The following is a 27,200-nucleotide window of genomic DNA, read 5'->3' as shown; positions in this document are numbered from 1 at the left end:
GTGTACATGTGTGTGTGTGTGTATATATATATATATATATGTATATATATATATATGTACATATATATGTAACATTAAAAAAGTTATACGTGTGAAAAGAGACCAAAAAAAAGTGTAGAGGTTCAAAGGGGATACTTCTAACTAAGTAATGATGGACAACTTAAGGAAAAAGATGGCATTTGGGATGACTCTTGAAGAATGTGCAGGATACCCACCAAGGCAGGGGAAAGGATCTTCCAAGGGTAGACAATAGCATGAGTGTCATCAGTGTCCAAAGGCAGAGCCAATCCTTCTAGCTCTGGTAAGGGTTCAGAGATGAATTAATTACATTGTCATATATTTTATAGCTTATAGAGCACTTTCACAAGCATATCATCTGAACAGCAAAAATCTACATTCTAGACAAATCCAACCTCTTGCTGTTTGGGGAAAAAGTGTGTGTGTGTGTTGGGGGGCCAATGTAGTCAACTCAGTCTGAAATTGTTGCCCTGGCTTGTTCTTTATCAGAGCTTTTTCAAGGTGTGGGTATCTGAGAATTAATTCTTACATCGAAGTATCTGCAGGTAAAAAGGCTATGTTTTAAAATGAGTTAGGTCCAACCAGCTCATATCTGCTAGAAAGAGGAATAATAATTTTTTTTTTTGGTGAGGCAATTGGGATTAAGTAACTTGCTCAGAGTCACACAACTAGTAAGTGTTAGGTGTCTGAGGTCAAATTTGAACCCAGGTCCTCCAGAATTCGGGGTTGGTGGCCTATCCACTGCACCACCCAACTGCCCCACAGCAATAATAATTATTATGACAATATTAAAAGATGACATTCACTTTGGGCTTTGCTGTTACAAAGCACTTTCATAACTATTGTCATACTTTATCCTCACCACAATCCTATGAGGCAGGCAGGTCAAGCACCATCCCCATTTTACAGGTAAAGATATTTAGCTCTGGCTTATTTGAGGGGGCAGGAGAGATTAATACCATTTGGGCCTAACAAATGTTCCTCACTGTTTAAGAGATACCTATTGGCTCAATGTTCTTTTCACAATGTTCTCCAATAGTCCCCTATTAGACTGTAAATGTAATGAAAGTGGGTTTATGCCTTATATAAATTCTGCATCCCTCCCTCCTTCCCTAGGGTTCTGCTTGCAATAGGCACCTACAAATGTTAATTAAATGAATTAATGAATGAATGGTGAAAATAGATGAGAGGGAGATTGAATAACATCACCAAATACCAGTCTTGGAATGTCATCTATTTTATCTTCTCATCTTCCAATGAAGGTACTGAATTATCAAAGTCAAAAGCTGGTAAGTGGCAAAAAAAAAATGATTTAGACATAAGTAATTTGATTACAAAAACAATGTTCTTTTCACTATCCCACAATTATCTCAGTCTCCTGGGAAAGGTGTGGTTTCAGTTTTGGTATCCCAGGATAGACTGTCTCCCCAAAAATGTCATAGTTTGATGGGGGGAGGGGAGGTGACAACTTTTTACCATATTGGGCAGGAGTGAAGTGACCAAGAGTGTTGAAAGTGGATCTTACTCTGTTTTTTCAAACCTTACCCTAAGCCCTGACTCATCTTCTCCAGGTGTGTCCCCTTTACTCAGGTCTGAGACTGCTGAGGCATGTCTATAAAATAAAAGGCAGACAGATTAAGAGTTATAAATGCAACATCTGTATTAGTCAGTTGGCAGTTACACTGTCTGGCTACCAGATCTTCATTCTGAGTTACTACTGTGTCATCTATACATGGAGGAACTGACTCAAGAATGTTGGGCATCTACATGTTCGAAAATGATTGAAAACGGAAAGAACAGTCACAAGTCAGGCTATCTGTGTTCTAGCCTCAGAAATGACCTAAGCTCTATCCTGCCATACAGGAAACTAGAAGAGGAAGGGGATAAGAGAAGGGGTGGGGGAGATAGAAGGGAGGGCAGGTTAGGGGAAAGGGTATTCAGAATGCATGCTGTCTTGGGGTTGGGGGAGGGACAAGATGGGGAGAAAATTTGGAACTCAAAATCTTGTGAAAATAAATTTTGAAAACTAAAAAAAAAATGACCTAAGAAGTCATTTCATCTAGTCAGGACTTAAATGGGAATACTCTCTTCAGTTTCTTTGGCAAATGGTCACAAAACCTCTGCTGAAAGACCCCCAGTGAGGGAGAAATTCATTACCTACCAAGGTATTGTTGTATATCCCAAACCATTAGAAAGCTTTTCCTTATCATAAGTCTAAATATGAATTCTTGCAAGTTTTACTCAGCAGGTATCCTAGCAGAAAAATTTTCATCCCTTTTTTCTGTAACAGCCCTACAGATATTTGAAGACTACTACCATATATCTGCATAAATGCTCTTTCCAAGCTAAACAGCCACATTTTTTTTCAAGTTATCTTTGTAGCACATGGTTTCAAGGCATTTCACCATCTTCATCAACTTTCTCTGGATGTACTTCCATTTATGTCTGTCCTAAAATGTTGTGCCTGGAATTGAAACTAATACCACAATCTTGATCATTATTTCTCAGTTAATGCATTCTAAGATCACACCCATTCTCTTTTCATGCTGCTATACTCTCAATTTATATTGAACTTTGCAATCTACAACTCATTGCCTCACCACTCTGGGTCTCATTTTCTTTAGGAAATGAAACAATACCTTCCGTGTTAATTCACAATAGTGAGGAAAATGATTTGCAAAACTTAAAGCATTATATAAAAACTGTTATCATTGACAGCATCATTATTATATGTAAATTTTGAAGCCCTATATAATTGTTAGCTGTGGTTTTTTCTTATCTTAGTATAGAGCATTCTACAGATAGATAGATAGATATACATATATATATATATATATATATATATACATATACACACACACACACACACACACATATATATATATATATATAATTTGATGTTTATAACAATACTGTGAGGTAGGCATTCTTGCCACCTAGTTATCTTACATCATGGTATAGATCTAGAGTTGGATAGACCTCAGAGGCTTGCTAATTCAACCCTATTCTTCTATAGATATGGAAAATGAGGCACAAGAAGGCTGAGTGACTTGCACAAAGTCATATAGGCTTTATAATCATAAAATAATATATAAGCATATATAAGAATCATTAAATACTGCAGGCTAAAGGGTCCTAAAATTTATTTCCTTGATCATTGTTAACTTTTATATAAATGCATATACCATCATATTTTATATACAGAAAATGTTATTAGAATTTATACATGGAAAATGTTGATTTAACTTCACCAATTAATACTTTTAGTGTCGTTGTGTAGAAATAGTCACACAAATCTCTAACCTAAGTGGAAAAAACAAACTTTACTAGACCGATGTTCCTCAAAAAGTTATTCTTCAGAACTAAGGAAATCCTGATCCATAAAGAAAAATGCCATATTGGCAAAACTGTTAATTTTGTTATGTCTGTCGTATATAATGTATGGGTTGAACTGATATTGAAAACTATGATCAAAATTGGTCATGTGACCTATTATTAGTCACAATTCAATTACTGAATGTTCCTAATGGAGCATATGCAATTAGCTGGTTTTTTGTTTGTTTGTTTGCTTTTTTTACTATCTCAGTACACATACAATAATTGATGCTTTTTTATATTCTTAAGTATTTAAAAATGATTGATACTTTTGGTGGCAATACCCATTGTGCATAATTAGGTAAATCAATAAACATTTAAGTACCAACTAAGTGCCAGGAACTATGCTAAGTGATAACATGTGAGTGCTAAAGCTGATTGGATCTGGAAGAATGACAAGATTTCTCAACAATCAGGCTTTTGGAAGCATGATGGAGAAGTCCAAAGGAGAGCAGAGCTGGGTAGGTAAAGTTGGGAAGTTGGAAGAAAAAAATTTAAAAAGCAAAAACTTTGTGGCAGTAGTTAAAGATTATGGAGCAACATGGTATATTGTAGATAGGACGGGCCTTGGAGTTAGGAAAACCTGACTTGGATTCCTTTCTCTCATACCGACTAGTTAAGTGACCTTGGCCAAGTGACCTGACCTTCAGTGGTACAGGTAACTTTGAGTTTTCATGAATGACAGAATTTACCTTAAAACAGTAAAATCATAGGTTTCAACTAAAAATAAATTACAGAAACTGAAGACAAACTTTGAAATAAACCCCTTAGAACCTTGTTTGGTATCCAGATTCCCAGTCCAAAATAAAAAATAAACATAATAGTACTTATCTCCAAATTGAATTAATTTCTAGTATATGAAACTAAAAAAAAATACTATTTCTACAACACTTTTGTTTTTTAAACCAAATCATGGTGAAGTTCAAAACAAAACTCATTAGTTTCAAGTGAAAATTTGTTCAGCTGAAACGATCCTCCCAAACACTGTCTTATACAAGCCAAGGTAAGACACTGAGCAGAGTCTCACCCTTCTCATCAAATTTGTTGTTTGCCATATTTTTCAATTTACAATAAATTGTTGTGAAAAAATAAGATTTTTTTCTAATCCAAAATTTTAAATTCATTTTGACAATTGCCATATGATATGATCTTCTACTCAAGTCATCCTCTAATGGCCCTTCAGTGGTGCTGAAGTGATCCTGGCTTCTTGGAATCTATACTTCAGGAGGTGCTCCTTACTAAGCTATGAAGACTGTGAGTATAGATCCAGTGATTTAAGTAGGGAGCATGAGCAGGTGCTGAATATGTTTACCTGTGATAATTCATCATGGGATTTAGAAAGACATGGAAATGTTGCAATCTGCCTTGGTAGAGGGATTAATAAAATGAAATTGTCAGTCCTTAACGTATTTTAATGCTTCAGAAAACTGTCACTTCTTTGGGTGTAGAAACACAGATTTGGAGCTAAAAGAGACCTGAGAACTCATCTAGTGTAACCCCATCCTTTGAAGAGATAAGGAAGCTGAGGCCCAAGAAGGAGGTAGCTTTTCCAAGGCCATGTTTGATACTACATAGAAGTGGAAGAGAAAGAATTTGAAACCAGGTCTCAAACTAATATTCTTTACTTATGCTATGAGGCATCTATAATTTAGTAAACCATCTTTGAGAATTGCTGGTCCAAAAGGTTCCTCATTTCATGAATTACCTGGTGATTAGTTTCTTCAAATTTAGCTTAAGTTGATGATCAGGATCGCACCTGAAGAATTTCTAGCTTAATGTGTCCATTGGTATAGTCTTTGGGACCCCAGAGTCACCTCAATGCCACAATAAGCACTAGAAGAAGACTTTAGTAAAGAGACTTGTGAAGTATGAGTCATTTTATTTTTCCCCCCACACAGCATTACCAAAGCTCTTCAAAACACTTGGAGAGATTATCCTGGAACCTCACATTTTTCATACTGCTTAAATTTCATTCTTATAAGCATATTTTTCACTGAGACTATTTTGGGTGGAAAACTATTGAAAAATGTGTTCTACTCATCCATGTCTTCTTAAATGGAGGTTACTGAGTGTGCTACACATGTTTTGATTGTTCAATCTTATCACTTCTGTTGTCATTGTTCAGTCGTTCAATCCTGTCTGAGTTTGTGACCACATTGACCATAGCATGCCTATACTCCCTGAGGTTTTCTTGGCAAAAATACTACAATGGTTTGCCATTTCCTTCTCCAGTGGATTAAGGCAAACACGAATTAAGCAACTTGCCCAAGGTCACACAGCTAGTAAGTGTGTAAGGCCAGATTGGAACTCAGATCTTCCTGACACGAGGTCCAGTGTTCTATTCACTGAGTTACCCTCCATTCATCCAGCTACCCCTAATTTATCACTATGAATATCAATGATTAAATTGTATTGTTACATACTAATGCTGTCGGTATGATTGACTGTAATAGACTTTTTGCTGACTTTTAGTCTGACAGAGACCAGACAATGAGATCTTCAAATTGGTTAGACTTGTGTGTAAAACATGAGGGAGTAGATTCTGAGTGAGGACCTAAAGAATTCTCCTCTGAATAATACATAAAAGTTTACTGGACTAAATATCTGAGTAACTAGCAAATGTTTAATATAGTGGGAAGCCTTTTCATTTTGCAGACTTAGCCTCTGACTCTGCTTCCTGTCCTACCTCTGATTCTGATCATCTTGGAATGTGTCTTCCCTTGAGGACAGTCCTTCCCTTCCTTTCCTTTCTTAGCATCCCCTTCTCTGCTGTCTAGAGCGAGATCAGTAAGAGGCAGGCCCCAGAGAGAATAACATTCTTCTGTTCTCTAGTGTGGAAATTCCAACTCTTCATAGTTTCCATCATGTCAGAGCATGGCCCTGAGGTATCATTAAGGCTTCTAATAGGCAGGGAGGGCATGCAGAGAGAAGGGAAGGGAATCCCTTTTATTAGGAATTTTATTAGGATTTCTAAATGAAATCTTTCCATCCAGTCACCAAACGCCTTAGTGGTTGACTGCTCTACCTCCAGAATGTGGTGTGTATGTTTAAATAGGCCAAGAACAGAAGAGCACTTCATTCAGTCACAACATACTTCCTTTGCCATATTTTCCATATTTCCCCTGCCCCCTGCTTTCCCAAAGGCCAAATGGATTGAGTCAGTTCTAAAGTCAATCTCTAACCTTTGGGCTAAAGAAACTGTCCTCTTTCCTCCCATCCACATAGTCCTTGATGTCCTGTCTCCAGGGAAACGTTGGGGTCTCAGCATTTGCCAGGTGACCCTTCCTGTTCTCAGAACGCTTTTTGCTCCATCATCACTGGTTTTGAAAGACCGCATTGTTTTTCGTCGAAAAGAAGAGCCACAGCATGTTCTGTGACTGTTACGTTCCATTGACGTCGAGGTAAATATATTAAACAAATCAAAATACCATTAGCCCAATTACAGATGTGCTGACTAGGGCTTGAGCTTGGATCATTCCCAGCTTGTTGATTAAATTGAAAACTTAAAAAGAATTAGGGCATGAAGTCCTTCACCATGACCCAAACCCCATGTCATCAGCCTCCAAAGAAAACCCTCAGCTGCCTAAGAATTAGCTTTTGTTTTTCTTTTAAAATCCACGCCTGCATGTCTTATATTATGGTGCATGTGGCTGCTTAGGATACATTATGTGGGGAGTAAAGCTCTGCATTCCTGTAAAACTTGGGGGAACAAGAAAAAAAAACATGCAAAGGATTTATGAGAAAGAACAGGCTCTAAGAAATGTCATATGGACCAATGAAATGATAGATCTGAAGACTAAGGACTTCTGAGGTCATTTGGTCAAACTCTTACCTCTTGTAGGAAATCCCTTGTACAGAATCACATACCTAACCTCTCTCTGAAAACCAGCCATGATGGTGAGCTCACTACCTTACAAGGCAGTCCCTCGCATTGCTGGATGGCTCAAATTATCAGGAAGCCCTTCCTTGCATTGATGTTAAATCTGCCTCCTTTTAACTCCCACAGAATGGCTAAAGTTCTGCCCCTTGTAGCCACACAGAGTAAATCTTTTCCACATATTACCCTTAGGCTATCTAAAAAAAAATGTGATTTGTTCCCACTAAGTCTTCTGTGTAGAATCATAAAATGTCTGAACTGGGAGTGACCCTGGACCACAATGCCTTAGAAAAGAACATATAATCTTAAAACTATAAGGGACATCAGAGGTCACCTAGTTCAACCTTTTTTTTTTAACGTGTGAGTAAACTGAGGCCAAGAAAGGTCAAATGACTTGCCACAGGTCACTGAATGAGTTAAAAGTACTTTTCATTTTTGAGCAATGGAAGCATTCCACTCTTTTGTTTCTCCCCTCCTGTTTGCCTCACCCTTCTCTTGTACTCACAGGGCATGCATCCAAATAGCCCTTCTGTGTACACACCTTTTCCTCAGGGCTAGGAGATACAAAGACTGAAGTGCTGGAGGGCTGCAACTGAAGAAACTACGTCATGAGTGGATCATAAAGCCTACTGAACCACTGCGGTTCTCATATTTATGACGAAAATAATCCCAAAGAATCTCTCCCCGGGCACTGATGCCTGGCTTCCTGTGCAGATGGGGATAGGAGGGGAACTTTCCCCCCATCACCAGTTCCAGCCATTAGAAATGGGCTGGGGTCAAGACAAGGCTGAAGAAGAAATTTAAAAAAAAAATGTTCCAGAGATACAGGCCTGTCCCTTAACCAGCTACATTGCATATGCTAGCAAGGGACCATTCCCTCTCTATGGGGAATAAGCCTCTGAAAAGATGCCTGTTGGCAACTGGATAATATAGAGGAAAGAGCCCCTGGGCTTGGGGTTAGGAGAGGGGTGGGGAACTTGCCTCGAGGCCACATGTAACCCTCTAGGTCCTCAAGTATCAAAATGTGAGGTTGGGTTAGGATTAAGGGCTGCACTTGAGGACCTAGAGGGTTACATGTGGCCTCAAGGCCACAAGTTCCCCATCTCTGGTTTATGAGATCTGGGGATCCATCCAACTCTCTCATTTACTAGCCAGGTGGCCTTGGGTAAATGATTTTTTTCTTCTGTTAGAGCCTCAGTTTCCTCCTGGGTAAAATGGAGGCATTTAAATTTTTGCTACCTACCTCATAGGTTTATTGCAAAGACCAATAACAATAACAGAAATTTATAAAGCACTTTAACATTTTCCAAACATTTTATAAGCATCTTCTCACTTGATCTTTAGCACAGCCTTGTGCTGTAGTCATTACAATTAGTATCACTAACTCCTTCAGGCAACCCTCTAGGCACACAGATGTTAAGTGACTTGGTCAGGGTCAACAGCTAGTGAATTTGCCAGAAGCATGATTTGGACTTTTGCTGAGCCTAGTGCTATTCTGCCTGGAAGCCTCTCAAAAAAAAAAAAATAATAATCCCTTGAATTTATATATGTTTAATGGTTAATAAAGCACTTTTTACACAATAGCCCTGCCAGGATTGTCTCATTTTTGTAGAACAGGAGACAGGTTCAGCAGTGTAAATGTATCCAGGATCACACGATTAATAAGTAGACCAATCTAGGTTCAAGCACTCCCTCTCTCAGCCCAAGTTCACTTTTTTTTTCTGCTATGCTAGGCTTTTGCCACAGTCTTGTATCCTTTCCTTGCATCTTGGGATCTTTGATCTTAAGAACCTACCGAAGTAGGTTACTGTCCTCACAATAAGAAGTTCAGGAAGTTTGAGAAGGAGAAAAGCTAATAAAAATAAGAGCTAACATTTGTATTGCAACTGTTATCTCATTTGATCCCCACAACAACCCTGGGAGGTAGGTGCTATTATTAGCCCCATTTTACAGATGAAGTAACTGAGGCAGACTGAAGGTAAGCGACTTGCTCCCCCCCCGATGTCATAGCTAGTTAAGTGTCTGAAGCTGGATTTGAATCTGGATCTTCCTGACTCCAGACCCAACACTCTATCCACTACACCATCTGGCTGAAGAATTACTCTCTGCTGGGCTGGATTTGATAAGAGTGAGGGGCAGATTGAAGGGCACCAAGGTTCATGAATTCCAAAATTCCTTTATATGATCATAATTTTTTATCATTCCTTCTCTATATTGGCCCTTACTTTATTCTCATAGTCACTGTGACCTACATTTCCTTTACCCCTCAGTTCTTTTCCAGGTGATTGCCCCTATACTAGCTGTACTATCCTTTTTTTCCCTATCTTGACCCTTTGGCTAACCAGCCTTACCCTTTATTCTTGAATCCCTTGCCCCCTTATCATATCACTGATCACTCCTTGCCAAATCCCAACCCTGGATTACTCTTACCATCCACCTTCTTCTCTCGTATTCACATACTGCTGAATAGAGCCAGTGGAAATCACAAAATCATACAAACTGCATGCACTACAAAGTGATATTATATGCTATTAGCTGGGCCTTCACTGTGTCAAAGCAAATGTTCAATTGCTCCCCAATAGATTTGCTATTTGCTATTATCCTCTCCACAACAGTTCTTCCTCTCTTTTCTCAAACCTCTTATATCACTGCCTTCCTTACCATCTCAACAGAGGACCTTGTTTTATACTTTGCTGAAAAAAAAATTGAGGCCATTTCCAGAGTGCCTATATTCCCTTTTCTCCTCTCTTCCTCATCTCAGATCACTTAAAAATATCTTCCCTCACTATCTCCTCTTTTACCTGGGTCTCTTATCACCAAAGCCAACCCTTCCTAATGCACACTTGATCTCATTTCCTCTAGTCTTCTCAGGCAGATTGCCCCCACTATCATCCTCAGTCTCCTGTCTTCATTTTCTACCTTTCCACTGGGTCCTTCTCTGCTGTCTCCCTTATCCTCCCCCGCAAAAAAAAAAAGATACTTGACCTGATCATACCCTTTTAGAAGCAATGAGTGGCACAATGGATAGAATGCTGCTTTCTGAGTCAGGAAGACCTGAGTTCAAATTTGAACTTATACTTACTAGTTGTATAACTCTGGCAAGTTGCTTAACCTCTTGTCTCTGTTTTATCTACTGTAATATGGGGAATAATAATAGCACCCACCTTGCCAGGGTTGTTGTGAGAATCAAGTGAGATACTTGTAAAAAGCCCTTAGCACAATGCCTGGCACATTGTAGGCACTATATATATGCTTATTTCCTTCCCTCATGATAGTTATCATTATATGTCTCTACTCCCTTTTTTGGTTGAACTTCTTGAGAAAGTCATCTGCACTTTGTCTCCTCTCATTTCTAAACCTTCAGCTATCTGGTTTCTGACCTCAATATTCAAGCAAAACTGCTCTCTCCAGAGTTACCAATCATCAAATGCCATATCTAATCACCTATTCTCAATTCTCATTCATCTTGAAACCTCTGCAGATTTTGACACTGTGGATAACATTATCCTCGACACTCTGTCCTCTAGGTTTTCATGATACTGTTCTCTCTTCTTTGTCTTCCCATCTATCTGACTTTTCCTAATTCTCCTTTGCTGGTTCTTCATCCAGGTCATGCCCACTAACCATAGGTGTCTTCCAAGGCTCTGTCCTGGGCTTCATTCTTTTTTTTTAATCTATGCTTTCTTACTTGGAGATCCCATCAGCTCCCATGGGTTCACTCATCACCTTTATGAAGTAGATTCTCAAACCTACATATCCAGCCCTAGTCTCTGTCCTTTTGATTTGTGCACAAACTGGCTTTAATTGAGGCAGAGTTACACAACATTGTGGGTGTCACTCTCTCTTCCAGAATGATCAAAGTCCAGCGGCAAGACAAAGTCAAGGTGACTGGTGATGGCTTAGGATGCAGTGGATGACTTGGTATCTTCCATGTCTAACCAAGCTCTAAACAAGCCTCCATGGCCATTGGAACAAATTGTTCTCATCTGCCTAATCTGCCAGTAGAAATCTTCACATCTTTGGGGTAGATACCCCTCTAAGTCAGAGACCCCTTGGTTAGCCTCAGCCTGGTTTAGCCTATCTGCTGGGGTATGGTCATACCAGGGTATGGAAGCTGCACATGCAGTGCTTCTTGGAGCCATGGGTGACAGTTGTGTGAAACAAATGGACACCAAAGGTTGAAAGCAGCCTTGGAAAGGGCTTAGCAGCCCTCACATCGGAGGAACTAGTCTTCTTTGAACACATCATATACCCCTGTCACTTTCTTACATAGTGATCCAAGATACCAACAGTCTATTGGACTTCCTGAATTGGATGCCCCTTAGACATCGAAAAGTCAACATGTCCAAAACAGTTTTCTTTCTCCTGTCCCCAAATCTTCCCCTCTTCTTCCATTCTCTATTACTGTGGAAGGTACCACCATCCTCCTGCTTTTCCAAATCTATAATATCAGTGTCATCCTTGATGACTTATCACATATCTATCCTTTGCCAAATCTCATCCTTTCTACTTTTATATCATTTCTCATATACCTTCTCTTCTCTCTACTCACAAAGCCATTACCTTAGGTCAGACTTTTATCACCTCTCACTTGGACAATTGAATTAGCCTTTGAACTGTCTCCCTGGCTCAAGTATCTCCCCACTTTATTCTCCACTCAAAATTTTCTGTCTCCTCACTTCTCTTAGCTTCCCTAGATTCTTTCAAGATTCATTTTCTTCAGAAGGCCTTCCCTAGTCTCTCTTAATGCTAGTGCCTTCATTTCTGAGATTACTTTCTGCCTCCTCCATATCATCTTGTATGTATCGAATTATTTATGTGTTGTCTCTTCCATTAGAATGTAAGATCCTTGAGTACAGGGATTATTTTTGTTTTTCTTTGTATCTCCAGCACTTAGCAGAGTGCCTGGAACAGAGTAAGTCCTTAACAAATGTTTATTGACTTGGTACTGAAAGATGAAATAAAATGGTTCAAAACACTTTGAGGCCCGTTCTGATGTTTTCCTTGCTGCTGAAGCCTCACTAGGGGAATAGGAAACTGAGAAAGTGTCTGGGTTTTTTTGATGCTTTATCATCCAAGTGGGAATAATATCTCAAGTAGTAAGGCACAGTAATAAAGAATATTAGGCTCAGGAGACAATATTATAATCGTGGCCCTGTCATGAATGGTCTATAGGATCTTTGGCAAATCATTTCAGTTTTCTGGGTCCCAGTTTCCTCATCTACAATCATCTACATTAGTTTCTCTACCAATTCACTGGGGTTTTCTAAGTACACCATACTGTTGCCTGCAAATAGGAATAATTTTGTGTCCTTTCTGATGATATTTACATTTTAAAATTTTGTCCTTATGTTTTAATATTTCTATATAAATGTCAAATAAAAGTGGGGAGAGGGTGAGAAGAAGGAAAAACATTGCTTTACCCTTGTTTACCCTAGAAAAGCTTCTAGTTTTTTCTCAGTTGCAGACAGTGTTAGTGCTTACATGCTTTGGATCACATTTAGAAAGATTCCATCCTTGGTTATGCATTTTTGAGTTTTTAACACACGTTTGCTTTTTTGTTTAAAAGGGTAGTAATTATGAAAGGCTGCTTTTGTAGCTTAAGTTCTTATATATTAGGGACAGCAGTTATATCAGCAAGAAGCAATAAGGAAGACAGAAAGTAGACCAGGAGCCAAATGCTTCCCTCCCTCTTGTAGTTCACACAGCCCAACATAGTCACACCCCATGTTCTAAATCCTCTTCTAACAGAGCATTCCATGTTAGAAGGTTCTTTCCACTGCTAACATTTTAGTTCTATAGCCAGTGTCTTGACACTTCCTAGATGACCCTGGGCAAATCACATAGACTTTTTTGAGCCTCAGTATATTCATATTAAAAAATGGTTCCTTCTGGCTCTAGAGCTATGATTCTATGATCTGTGTTCTAGCATTCCATGTTCCAAGGTGCCTTCCAGCTTCTCTCTGACTGTCCCTGTCTCTCCCTCTCTCTGTCTCTGCCTCTCTCCCTGTGTCTCCCTCTCTCTCTCTGTCTTCCTCTCTGTCTCTCTCTGTCTCTCTGTGTCTGTATGTGTCTCTCTGTCTCTTTGTGTGTGTGTGTGCGTATTTTATGTGTGTGTCTCTGTGTGTGTCTGTGTATGTGTCTCTCTGTGTGTCTATGTGTATGTCTCTCTGTCTCTCTCTGTGTCTCTCTGTCTCTGTGTGTTGCTCTATCTCTGTGTCTCTCTGTCTCTGTCTCTGTCTCTGTCTCTCTCTCTCTCTCTCTCTCTTTCTCTCTCTCTCTCTCTCTCTCCTATGTGTTCAGAAGACAACACCTGTGTATATATTACTGGGCACACTATTTTGCCCTCTGCCAACTCTTATAAAACAGGCAAGTAAGAAAAAATTGGTCTGATAGTATGTGTACAAGCATATTGAGCAGTTCCCAAAAGGAAAAGTCAGAAACCTCCTCTCAGTCCCTTGCAATCTTATGGGCAACCTCAAATTAAAAACAAAATACCATCAAAAAAACCCTAGGTTTTGTTTGTTCAGAACACCTTCAGTGAGTACCATCATAGACCATTTTTAATTTCATCAGTTTGAATTGGCTTGGATCTGTGCAGATTTTGAGCTTAGAGGTTTTTTTTTTAAAGCTATTTTTTCATTCTCACACACTTGAACCCACATGTATGTATAATTATAGCCTACTTCTAAGCCTCAATTCCTTCTCTTTCCACCCTCTACTGCCCCTCCACACACAGATAACAAATTTTTGTAGCTTGCAAGGTCCTGGAGCTTCAATCTCATTCTATATGTATACATTTTCCCAAAGAACTTCAAGTGCATCAAACATGTGGCCCCATTGGAGACGAGTAACCTTGATGTACACTTGCCATTAGCCTCTGGTATAAACATATCAATCATGAGGTGTTAAGATTTGAGATAGCATAATTTCACGAATAGCAGTATGTAGAAATATGCAAAGAAGAGTAACTAGAAGTCAGCAAACTTAGGTTCTAACACCATCTCTGTGACCTTGAATAAGTAAATTCTCTTCTTTGGAGTTCTGTTTCCCTAACCATAAAATAAGAGGCTTTAGCTAGATGACCTCAGAAGTCATTCTGTAGTCTAAGGCCTCATTCAGCTCTAACATCCCATGTTTTAATAATAATAACAATAGTTAGTATTTCTATAGTGCTTTATGGTTTATGAGGTACTTTACAAATATTTTCATTTTATCCTCACACGAACCTGATGCTATTATTATTCTCACTTTAGAGATGAGAAAATGAAGGCAGATACACACACACACACACACAAACATACACACAAACATATACACATTCTTAGGGATCTGATTAACTTTGAATGAGAATCAATCTAGTGGTCACTAGTGATTCAAAAGGCAAATAGCATAGTGGATAAAGGATGGACCTTGGAGTTAGGGAGACCAAGGCCAAAGAACTGCCTCTAACCCATATTGATTATAATCATAAGCAAGTAACTTAATCTGTTTGCCCCAGTTTCCCTATCTGTAAAATAGGGATAATAACAGCACCTACTTCCCAGGGTTGTGGTAAGGATTAAATGAAACAATAATTGTAAATTGCTTAGTACAATGCCTGGCCTGTAGTAGGTGCTATATAAATGTTAGCTGTTATTATTTTTGTTATTATTATATTACTTAACCTCTCTATGTCCCCAAGTATGTTACTGACGTTACTCTATGTTACTCTACGCTCCTGATGAATTATTAAACTCCATTGGTAGAAGTTTTCACAACAGGTACACCACTCTGGTAAAAAACACAGGTTTAGATTTTTTAAAAAATCAGTTAGCACTAGCATCACTGGTATTAATAACGACTATTAATTTGTTACATGAATATCACATCATCTGTCCAAAGTTTGATAATGGTAGCCCGATAGGAATGCCTGTGGCATTCTTCAAGACTATAGTCAAGATTAAGGGCAAAAGTAGAACTCAAACTCATGTCTCTTGACTCTCAGCCTAGAAGTGGTGTGGGACATTTGGAAAGATTTAGAATCCAAGGCTGTGGGTTCTAATCCTACCTCTGCTAATTGCTTCTTATCTGTTACTACTACCTGTGCAAATTTGGGCCTTTTTGGGCTTCTGTTTCATTGTCTGAAAAATAATAAGGGGATTGGGATAGAGGATCTCTAAGGCTCCTTAATAAGTCTAAATCAATATGCATTTATTAGGTACCCATTGTGTACCAAGGGATGCAAAGACAAAAGTGAAAAACTAACTCTATAAAAGCCCTCTGTTTTCAATAGGGACCTTTTCTCTTTCCTTTCTTGTCTTTATTTATGTCTCCCTATAAGTTCACATGCCTGTATAGACATGAATTTATGTCTCAGGACACATTTTGCACACACTGCCACATGATATGCTAGGTAATCTTCTACCATAAACATAGGTGTATGTGTGTACAATGGGTATCATTACACACCTTCTTACTCAGGTGTAGTACAGGTATATATCTGATCTCTTTTTACGTTCCAGATGGTATTAGTCATCACAAAGGATCATCAGTCCAGAGGTGGAAGAAAGGCACCTTTCAGTCCATCTTCTCTAACCCCTTCATTTCACAGACAGGGAAGCTGAGGTGGAGAAAGGCTAAGTGACTAGCCAAATGCCCAGATAATAAGTAGAGGAGACAAGGTTTGAACTCAGGACTTCCTGATGCACCTAGCTGCCTCTTTCATGCTCCTAACTGCTTCTCTTAGATGCCAAACCTGTATTTGCATGCAAGTCTGTCCTTAAACTTTTCCTTACTACCTCTGCAGACTTCAGGAAGGGTTTTTTTTTTTTAAATTTTCTGGGACTCAGTTGCTTTTTTTTTTTGTAAAAAGAAAGGATTGGACTAGATGACCTCTAAGGTATCTTTTAGATTCTAATGGTACAGTGGATCAGGTGGATAAAATTGGATTTCCTTCTTGGGCATAGGGAGTGGGGTCTAGCGCAGGGGCTGCTCTGGGAAAGTACCTGGGGGAGACAACAGAATAGAAGAAGAATGTGAAAAAGAGTTCATTTCCCCAAGCTGGTGCCAAAAATGAGCTCTGGTTCCTCTGCTTCATTACATGCTTATTGACTAATAAAGCAGATGGAGACAGCATAGTCCTTGTCAATGGATTCCACACACCTTCTCCTGCATGGCTGTCCTCTCGTGACTACTTTCCCCCCTCAAATCTACAATTGATATTCATTTTCACTGAATTTAACCAGTCTTGGGTGATCATTTTGCCCTTGTGTGAGTGTTTGTATGTGTGATCATAGCAAGATCTGACTTGAATACATTTAAGATGACCTCCTCTTTACCCCTTGACCTCACATGCCTTACTTAGGCTAGTACCTACCTATTAAGAACCCTGAGTTCCATGTCACTCAGGAATGGCCTTTGGCCTGGCATCACCAAGGGCACTGCTTATTGACAACTATCACACCCTTTCATTCTCTATTACCCTTCCCCAGTGCCATAGGCCCTGGATTCCCTAAAGGCAACTTTGGGTTCCCTGCCCTATCTATACATCATCTTGCCAGGGATATTCCTGGGCTATACAGGGGGCTGTATACCTCTTAGAAACAGTGCAATGTACACAATAGCCCCTAGTATCCTATATTCTTACAGAGGAAAGCATTGTAGATTGGGGGGGTCAGAGAACTTGGGTTAGAATCCTGTCTCTGCCAGTTACTATCTATGTGACCCTGGGCAAGTTACTTGCTCTTTCTCTGCCTTGTTGTCTTCTTCTGTAAAATGAACCAGATGCTCTCTAAAATTGCTTCCAGTTCCATAACTTTTAATTCTATGATGCCTTACCCTATTATGAAGTCCCACTCAAGAGGACAAAATTTGTCCCAACTTCATCAGCACCAAGTGTTTTTCTGGTTCAAATGAATATTTTCCATTGTAGCATTTCACTTTGTGAACCCCCTCTGCCAAATGCCCTATAAGATCCCATTCACACTTCAAGAATAAACTATTGTGTTCTCCTAAGTCATCTCTTCTCCGTGCATTCATTGAACAAACCAGGCACTATCTTGGTGCTGGGGATGCAGTGATAAAATAAGCCAGTCCCTGTCCTCAAGGAATGTGTGCTCTAGTCTCAGAAAACAACACAAACAGAGATAAATACATACAAAGAAAATACAAAGTAATTCCTGGGGGAGGGCACTAGAAACTATGGGGAGAAGCTTAGGCTTCCCAGGAGAATGTTCTCCAAGCTGCACATGCCCATTCCCTTCACTGTTACTCATAAGGCACGAGCTCAAAATCTATTCTCTCTGACTTATCAGAAGCCTTGGGAAGGATGCTGTCTCCCAAATTACCAGACCTCCTTCCGTCGCAGCCCTTGCACCCATCACTGATGGGCAAATCGTTGGGTAGAAGGATGTCATGTTCTTATTACCACCAGCCTTTGCTGACCAACCGCCACTAGCAGGTAGACAAACACAGGAACTCTGGCAGTCTCAGCACTGCCTCTTCCCGCCTACTCCCCAGACCACTGGCTCTTCTTATGGCCCAGGCCTCTCAGCCACTGCCTGGGGAAGTGACTCCTGTGGAGAAGGGGACAGCCATCCTTACCCACCTAACCAACAGCTGCTTACAAGACAGGCATGCCAGCCTAGACAAATCAGCAGAACACCCTGAGGGAGACATAGGAGATGGCATTTGCCAAACAAGCTAAATTACCACGACTCTGACCACTATCTCTCCTCAGACCTTAATGAGGATGGCCAGGGACCTTAATCTAGAAGCAATGCTTCTAGACCCATGTCTGCAGCCATCATCCTAGAAAACAATCCCTCTGGAGACACAGCCTGGCAACTTCATGAAGGTGGTACAACCACATTGGAGACCCAAAAGAGGAAGCTCTCATCACTAAATTCCTTGGCATGGTCAAATGGTTCAACACTAGACACTGATAGGATTTCATCAGTGAAAATGACATTAAAGAAGAGGCCTTAATATCTGCTTTGCTGCTGCTCCCTATGGATCATGAGGTCTTTCCACCTGAAAAGCTGAAACCTTCCATATGTGTTGTCTGCCCCATTAGAACATGAGTTCCTTGAGAATAGGGGCCACCTTAACCTTTTCTATTTGTATATGCAACACTTGGCTTAGTGGCTTACCTATAGTAAATGCAAAATAATTCTCCATTCATTCTTACCAATGTCCTTCCTGAAACATGGCATAACTGAACACAGTATTCAACATGTAAACTGACCTGTGCAGAATTCAATGAGGCCATCACCTCCTTATTCCCAGACTCTTTGCATTCAGCCTTAGATCAAGGGGTGCCATCATTCACTCATAGCTGAACCTCTTGCAATCTGATTAGCACCTCTACAACTATCAAAGGACACCGAGTACCTCCTGTTAATAAAAATATTTTTTTCCCCAGTCCTTATCACCTTTGAAGCATTTGACAGTGGTGGAAACCCCCTTTACCCTAAAATTACCGCTTCTCTTGGCCCTCATGTCAGCACATTGTCCTCGTTTTTCTCTGACCAGTTGGGTCACTTTTTCTTCTCTTTCGCTGACTTCACGTTATCTCCCAGACTTTGAAATAAGACCCAGTTCTCAGTCCTCAACCTCCTCCCTGTTATGAGGGTACACATTTCTTTTCCTGTGCTTGCTGCAGTTCCCAAGGGTTCCTTCTTGTTTGGTGTTCTCTCTGCCTTCTTTTGCCCCAACAAATTCACTTATGAACCCCCACCCAAGGCCCCTGAACTGTATGTTTTCTACTTTTAGTCCAGCTTTCTACTTTTAGTTCAATAATCATAGGAATCTTCCTGGCCAAAGCAAAAATTTGCCTTTTTTTCTGAAAGGTGTTACCAGAGGGTCTGCCTCCTATACTGCCAGCCCAGGCTATAACCTCTGTTCTACTTATAGGGTGACAAGCGCTTGGCTGCCAACTTGAACTCGCCATCCATCTTTCTTGGACCAGTGAGGCTTGTGTGTGCCATAATTCCTGATCCCTTAGCCTGGCTCCAGACTCCCAATTCCAATGTGGCCACAGGTGACAACCAAAAGAACTTCTCTGATTAATCCCTTGTCTTTCATCCTACCCTTTCCTTGATTTTCTTACCCCAGAATCTTGCCCTTTATTTATGTTGCTTTCCCTGCCCATGGTCCTGATAAAATATTTAGGAGAAACACTGTTTACCAGGTGCCATTTACATTCCAGCTTTCTTCCTTCAGGCTCCTTCTCTCCAGAAAAAAAAAAAGTCAGAAAGAGTCCACATTTTCTTTGTTTATTATAAAACTGGGAGATCTCCAGCCCCCTCTGTGATGCTACATGAGTAATATTTATGCCTTCAGATGTGGTAAAAGGAGACAGCTGGTGAGGCTGAACTCCCTGACTCCGATTTCTGCTTGTTTTCCATTGCTTTGTTTTCACTTTCTCTAGAGAGATCAGAGATTCTGGAGTCTAGCTTCAAGGCACCCTCTGGGCCTTCCCCTACCAGGAGGTAGTGAAATCAATCCTGAACTTGGAGCTGAGCAAAAACCCCAGCTCTGCCATTTACTATCTGTGTGACCTTGGGAAAGTCTCTTAACCTCTCTGGGTTTCAGCTTCCTTATCTCTAAAATGAGGGGCTTGGACCAGATGACCTTCTCAGGTAGCTTCCAGTGAAAATTTGTCAAAATTTATCTTCACTTTAAGAAAAAATCTTCAGTAAATGGGTAACTAGGCCAGGCCCATAACAAAATTGATATCAAGGTTAAAAAGTAGTCAATATCCCTTCTTCACAACAAATCTCTTAAAACTCTCTCCTTAATCTCCCAAATCCTCAAACTATGCCAGGTACTCTGGAGCTCCTCATTCAGTTACATCTACTGAATTTGACCCTTCCTTACCATGCCTTATGGTCTGGACATTTCCAGACTTCATCTTCCATAACAGATTTACCTTTCCTGCATTGCACTACATTTAAGCTCTCTTCTTTATGAGGTTTCAGTTAACTAACACAACTTGGGTATTAGTAGCTAACAGTGATGTGTGTGTGTCTGTAGTGGAATTTATGCACACACACTCCCCTATATTTTATATGTATATATGTAAGTGTATGTGTGTGTGTATATACACACACATATATATGTACATGTACACACATGTGTTTGTTTGTGTGTGTGAATGTATATATTTCAGTTATAGCTGGACCAGACTTTAAAACCCAAAATGGTAGACCTGGAAGTGACCTTCAAAGTTATTCTTGTCCAACCTCATCATTTTAGAGATGAGAAAAACAAAGAACAAGACAGGTGACATGATTTGCCCAAGGACATATAGTAAGTCAGTGGCGGAGTCAGGACAAGAAACAAGGTTTATTCACTCTTATTTCAGTGTTCTTCCCCTTATACTATATTAGCTAGGTAGCATAATGGATAGAGTGCTGGCCTAGGACTCAGGAGGACCTTAGTTCAAATCCAGCCTCAGACAATAGATATATGACCCTGGACAAGTCACTTAACCTATTTGCTTCATCTGTAAAATGGAGATAATAATAGCACCTAACTCTCAGGGTTGTGGTGAGAATCAAGTGAGTCAATGTTTGTAAAGTGTTTGCAAACCTTAAAGTGTTACATAAGTGCTAGCTATTGGTGTTAACATTATTATCATCATAAACTCAGTCAGATCTCTGATCAAGATGGAACCACGATTCAATGAATAAGCATCTATGAGATGCAACAAAACTATCTAGGGACTTGGACTTCCTTATCATTCTCTTGGGGTTCCCATTAACCTCAGACAGCTTCTCGTGTAGCAGCTACACCTTTGCTGTTCAGTTTCTTGGAGGAAGGCACCCAAGATCATTGGCTAGGGGAGGCTGGGAATGTCACAAATTGTATTCCACTGGCAAGAAATACCACATAGGCAGGAACATGGACTTCATATGAATTTTTAATGCACAGAACAGCCTGTCAGGACCTCTGCTAGGGTGGGTCTGTGAGCAGTTGGAAGAGGCAGGAGTTCTGCAAATGGGAGAGCATTAAAAAAAATTCTCACTGGGAAAATTGTCAGGTCTACTTTGGGGAGATGGCTACAGCCAAAGGGGCTGTCCTGTGTGCTCTGAGGCCTGGGTGGAGAGGCAGGATAGGAATAGGTGAAGAGAGACCACAGAGAAAGAATTGCTGAGGCCAGTCAAAGTCAAGGGGAAAAGGAGGGAAGGGTAATATGTGGCCCCCATCAGAATGCTCTCATTTCAGGATTTCTGGAGTCCATAAGAAAAGGTTTTAAAAAGGTGAGACTTTATGACAGAGTCAAATAATGTCTCAAAAAAGAAAGAAAGAAAGAAAATAATGTATGATCCCGGCTGCTACCTAAGGTCCCTTCAACTGTCCATGGAAAAAAAATGTCTGGCTTGGCCTTTGTGACTCCTTCTAGTCACCCTCTGCCCCAAACCCCACCCAGGATCCAGGTTCCTCATGTGTCCTTCCATCTCTCCTTTCTGAGAGTCTCTGTTCTTGGCCATCCAAAGCCTGAGGCCAGTCTTCTCTCTCACCGCCCCTTGGACTCGCCATACGTGTTGCGTGCCATGGAGACCATCTTCTCCTCACATGTGACTTTGGTGTCCTTGAGGATGCTATACCAGACCATGCCAGCTGGCCGCACCTCTTCACTGCGGCAGAAGAGGTAGGGGATGGTGTCCACACGGCTCTGGATGTAGGCGCTGCGCAGGAGGGTAGAGCAGTGGCTGCTGACCTTCTCCAGCCTCCTCAGGATCAGGTGGGCTTTTCTGAAAGGCAGGAGGAAAGAGCAGTTGGAGGACCAAGAGCCCCAAGGTCTGCTAGCACAGAATCATGGGATTATAGGATTTTGAGTTGGAAAAAATTTTAGAGAATGGCCACTGTACTCCGCCATGCCTCTTGAATTTCTACACACACTGGAAAATCACCAGGCTTTCTTCACATTGGAAGGAACTTTGGGTTATCATTTAGTTTAACTCCTTCATTCAACCGAAGAGGAAACAGACATACAGAGGTTAAAGCATTTGCCTGAGATCACACAGGTAATGAATCAATGACACAGTAGGGATTTGACCCTAGATTCCTTAATGTCAAATCTGGTATTCTTTCCTCTATTCCATGTTGTCTCTTTCAATCTGAAAGTCCCACTTTTGTTACTTACTAGTCATGGGGACACAGGCAAGTTGCTTCACTTATGTGGCCCTCAGTTTTCTCATCTATAAAATGGAAATACTAATACCCTGTATAACTCATGTGGACCACAGGATATTAGAACTGGAAGGAACTCTGGTGATCACTGAATTTAGTTACCTAATTTTACAGTTCAGAAAATAGTTTCATTCCTGGCTCTGTCACTTGCTACCCAAATGACTTTAAGGCCCAGAGAAGTTAAGAAATTCATTTAGTTTCCTAATCTGTAAAAAAAAAAAGGGGTGAGGTAGTAGGTGACCTGAGGTCCCTCTCAGCTCTGGATCTATGCTTCTATATGTCCCAATGGAGATCACCTTCTTCTCACCTATGATTCGGTTGGCTACAGCCAACCACGCCAGCTGGCCACACCTCCTCGTTTCAGCAGAAGAGATAGGTATCTAAGTTCCCTTCTAGCTCAAAATGATGCTCCTATAACCTCAGACCTAGAGGAATAAAGTCACTTGCCCCAAGTCATCCTCGGAGCAGAACTAGGTCAGAATGCCAATCTCTGATAGCCATTCTAATGCACATTCCTTTTGCAATAAGCTAATGTATGGAAAAGTACTTTGAAAACTGCAAATTACCATGTCAAGGTAAAGGATTTTTATTATCGCTTAAAAGTAAGGAGTTTGATGTGTTTACTATTGACTGCATAAAGGTATTCTTCCTTTCATTTATTCTTAACTTGCCTCCTTTATGATCTAACAGTTCTCCAGTCCCCGCTTCTACTCTTCCAGGATTTAGGGGAACAGATCCATGTTTACTCTCCCCAAACTAAAAGCTAAAAGAATGTCAGAGATGGAAGGAGCTTTCGAATATAGAACATCCATGTTGTAGAGAAACCTGGAGCACAGTAAGTCTAAGCAGAGAAGAGAATATGAAAGGAAACCTCAGAGATCACGTAGCCCAATACCCTTTGGTGGCAGAGGAAGAAACTGAGGCCCTCAGTGTAATAATTTGGCCAAGATGATCCAGAGCCGGGACTTTAAACTAGGTCTTTTGTCTCTTCAATCCACTGCTCCTTCCATTTTTTCATGATGTTACTCTATGATTCCATGAGCATTTATTAAATGCCTGCTATGTACATGGGAATGCACATATTATATCTATATGGGAACTTACATACAAAATGGAAAATAGTCCCTGTGCTCATGTAACTTATGTTCTATTGGGAGATACAATATAGTTAATACAAAATAATTTGAGGTGTGATTGAACACTAACAGCTGGGGAAAATAGGGAAAATCTCCATCCAGAGGTGGCACTGGAGTTATGTCTTGTAGAAGGCTGAGGCAGAGATAAGAAGGCAATGTATTTCAGGCATGAGGAACAGCCCTGGCAAAGGTATGGAAGTGGAAGACAGAATGTTAAATTCAGGAACAGCAAGGCAAGGCAGTTGTTGGTTGTAATGTAGAGTGTATGAAGGGCTTCTGAGTATCCTTCAACACCAGGCCTCCCCAGCCCTGAATTAAGAAGTCTGAGGAAGGAGGCAGGGAGAGGTTTGTCTTTAACCATCTGTTTGGGTGGGGAGGGAGGGGCTGGGTAAGGAACCTCAAAGTCGGCACTCAATAAAGATTTATCGATTGTTTAATCATATAATAACTTCAGGATGTCGAAGGGCTTCTCTGCCCAGCAAAACTCACTTACTTTTGGCTGCCAGAGCCCAGATTTGCTAATGGAGTCGAATGTTTTTGTTAGGTCATTGAACACAGCATTTCCCCTAAACACTAACCTTTTCTGGAGACTCTTAAGAGAGTAGAAGTTGCTCGGCCCAGGGGCATTATACTCTATACCAGCCTAGTCCCAGCTTCTATTTATAGCAGCCAGAAGTATGGAGGAGGAGGAGAGAGGAAGCAGGGGTTAGGTATTATTCCAATATTCTCACCTCATTACTTACTCCCATTGGCAAAATGTTTATGCTATACCTGGTGGACTGGGGAGGGTAGAAATTGCATTGAATGCTGGGACTAGGTAAGGAGGAGAGAGACTGGATAAGCAAAGGATAGGGAGTTGTTTAATTAGGAAAGCCTTACGGAATTTCAGCTTTGGATCTATACACTCTACTATTTTTCTAACATCTTCAACACAGCCCTACTGATTGAGATTCTGAGACAGAAATCTCTCAGCTTCAGAGAAGCCAGAGCTCCAGATTAAAGTAAGGGGGAGGATATGTGAAGGGACTGACATCAAGCACTCGTGGGGTCTGCGCAGCTCCCTCCTTGGCTTTGAACATCTCTGGCTCTCTTTGGTTATTCTCTATTTGCCTCAGATGATTTGAAAAGCTTGCTGGCCCTGACTCCCTCTCAGTCAAAGCTGAGTCTTTCCCTCCCAAAATAACTCAGGGCCAGAATGCCTCTTCCCACTGCAGACAAGATTGAGGGACAGAGACTGTGTCCTGCTGTGACATTACAAGTGCATCTGCTGTGTCTTATGTGGATCCCAGGTTGTCAGAATCATAGATTTAGAGCTGAAAGGGACCTTAGAGGTCATTCAATCCAACCTCCTCATTTCACAGATGAGGAAATTGAGGCCCAGAGAGGTTAAATGACCAATCCAAAGTCACACAGATAGCAAATGGTAAACCCAGCATTTGAATCCAGGTACTTTGGCTCCAAGCCAAAGTAAACCACATAATTAAACACATACAAATAAACTACATAACAACAGCTAACTAAATGTTATAGTATAGTTCTATACTATAATAAATATAGTTCTAGACAGTGCTTTACATGTACTGTCTCATTTGAGCCTCATAACAATTTTGTGAGGTAGCTTTTATTATTGCAGCCATTGTACTGAGGAGGAAACTAAGTCTCAGAGGTTAAGTATCTTGCCTATGGTTATGCAGACACTAAGAGTCTGAGACAGGATTTGAACTCAAGTCTTGCTGATTCTAAGTCCAGTACTCTATCTTGCTGCACTACCCAGCTGCTCTCAGCTTTAGAGGGTTAATAAATGAGTGATTTCTTTGCTTTTTTTAGTTTTAGGTAATAACACCAGCTTACATTTCTATTGTGTTCTACACATTCATTTACAAAGCATTTTTGAATGTGTTATTTCATTTGAACCTAAATAACTATGAGCTAGGCAGGATAGGGATTATTTAGCTCCATGCTATAGATGAGAAGACTGAGGGCAAGGGATGTTAAATGATTTGACCAAAGTCACACAGATGGTAAGTAACTGAGGAATTCTTTGAATCTAGATCCTCTGACTCCAAATGTAGTTCTATGAAGTCTTTCATATATTGCTTCACAAGTCTAATAAGTATTTTTGGAAGTCTAGAAAACATACCACTTCCTGCTGACAGGCTACCTCCGTTCTAGATATGCCCGACTCCCTTCCAGGCCAACACTCCCACCCTCCCTCCTTTCTGGAATTCTCTCCCTAATCTGAAAACTTTCTAAAAACTTATTGGATGTGCCTACTTGTGACATCAGAGGCAACTAGGTGGCTCAGTGGATACAGTGCTAGGTCTGGAGTTGGGAAGACCTGAGTTCAAATCCAGTCTCAGACACTAGCTGTTGTGTCCCTGGGCAAGTCACTTAATCTGTTTGCCTTAATCTCCAGGAAAAGGAAATGGCAAACCACTGCATTATTTTTGCCAAGAAAACTCCATGGACATTTTTGGTGTGATGTGGTCCATATAGTCCATGAGATCATGAAGAGTCAGACATGACTAAATGGCCAAACGATAATAATTTGTGACATCATACTTGGGAAGCCAGTCAGACACAAGTGAGCAAGAGCCCATTTTGTCCCATAATAACGGTTGACAAATCTTCTACAGTCACACTAGTATGGGCTGGCCTAAGTATAGGACAGGTGAATAACTGGAGAACTGACCAAGGCTAACCTGGGTACATGGAAAGGAGGACATCTGCGAGCTAGATCATCAAAGCCCTTTCTTGTTTTCCCGTGGCCAAGATCACAATACCTCCGGCCTGACTGCTTTGTGTCTGTACCTTTCTCATCTAGGGAGCAAAGGGGATCTTTGTCTTTGATCAGTCCACTACATTATGACTTCACCTAGAATCCCTGCCATTTGGGGTCACAGGATGACTAGGCCGAAGTGTCCTTCCCTAGCCACTACTTTCTGATCCCTCATTCACGGCAGCCTCGGTCCACTCATGTCCATTTCCAATCTTCTCTACCCCTCCCTCCCTTTTGTTAACAAACTGCCCCTCACATTCGATTTACCATTCTCACGCTTTTTCTATTTCCTTGCAATTACAGAAGCCTGGCTTTTCCTGGAGGATGCTTCAGTCCTGTATACCCTCTCTAGCACTGTATGTACCTTCATTTTGTGCCACTTAAATATCTGGACAGGAGGAAGAGTAGGAGCAGGCATGCTTCTTGTTCCTTTCAGCTACTTCCAGATTCTCCCCCTACCGTGATCACTTAGCAGTGTAGCGGTTCTTTGAGGCATTCCATCCGAATCACATTACTCTATCTAGATTCTGACAGATTTCTAGTCAGCTAGGTTGTTTGAGGATAAAACACTGGGCCTGGACTCAGGAAGATCTGAGTTCAAATCCAGCCTTAGAAACTTTTTAGCTGTGTCACCCTGGGCAGTTCACCTAATCTTTGTCTGCTTCAGTTTCTTTGTTATAAAAATAGGCATAATAGCACATACCTCATAGGGTTGTTATGAGGATCAAAAGAAATATTTGTAACACACTTATCACAGTGCTTAGAACATAGTAGGTGCTTAACAAATGCTTAGCCCTTTCCCAGAGGTTCTTAACTGGCCTCCAGGTCATTTTCC

General features: G+C 40.7%; 1 protein-coding gene across 1 annotated transcript in view; it reads right to left on the bottom strand.

Annotated features, from left to right (window-relative positions):
• Window positions 1-21,158: 21,158 nt before the first annotated feature.
• ASTN2 (astrotactin 2) overlaps window positions 21,159-27,200 on the bottom strand; it is a 1,115,013-nt gene continuing 1,108,971 nt past the window's right edge. The window contains 1 exon segment of the mRNA XM_020990605.2: window positions 21,159-22,011. Coding sequence (XP_020846264.1) covers window positions 21,774-22,011 — 238 coding nt within the window. The 3' untranslated portion in view covers window positions 21,159-21,773.

Source organism: Phascolarctos cinereus, unplaced genomic scaffold (genome assembly GCF_003287225.1).
Source record: "Phascolarctos cinereus isolate Bilbo 61053 unplaced genomic scaffold, phaCin_HiC Scaffold_2;HRSCAF=192, whole genome shotgun sequence".
Classification (NCBI taxonomy): domain Eukaryota; kingdom Metazoa; phylum Chordata; class Mammalia; order Diprotodontia; family Phascolarctidae; genus Phascolarctos; species Phascolarctos cinereus.
Note: the sequence above shows the minus strand (reverse complement) of the source record. Positions and strands in the feature narration are given on the sequence as shown.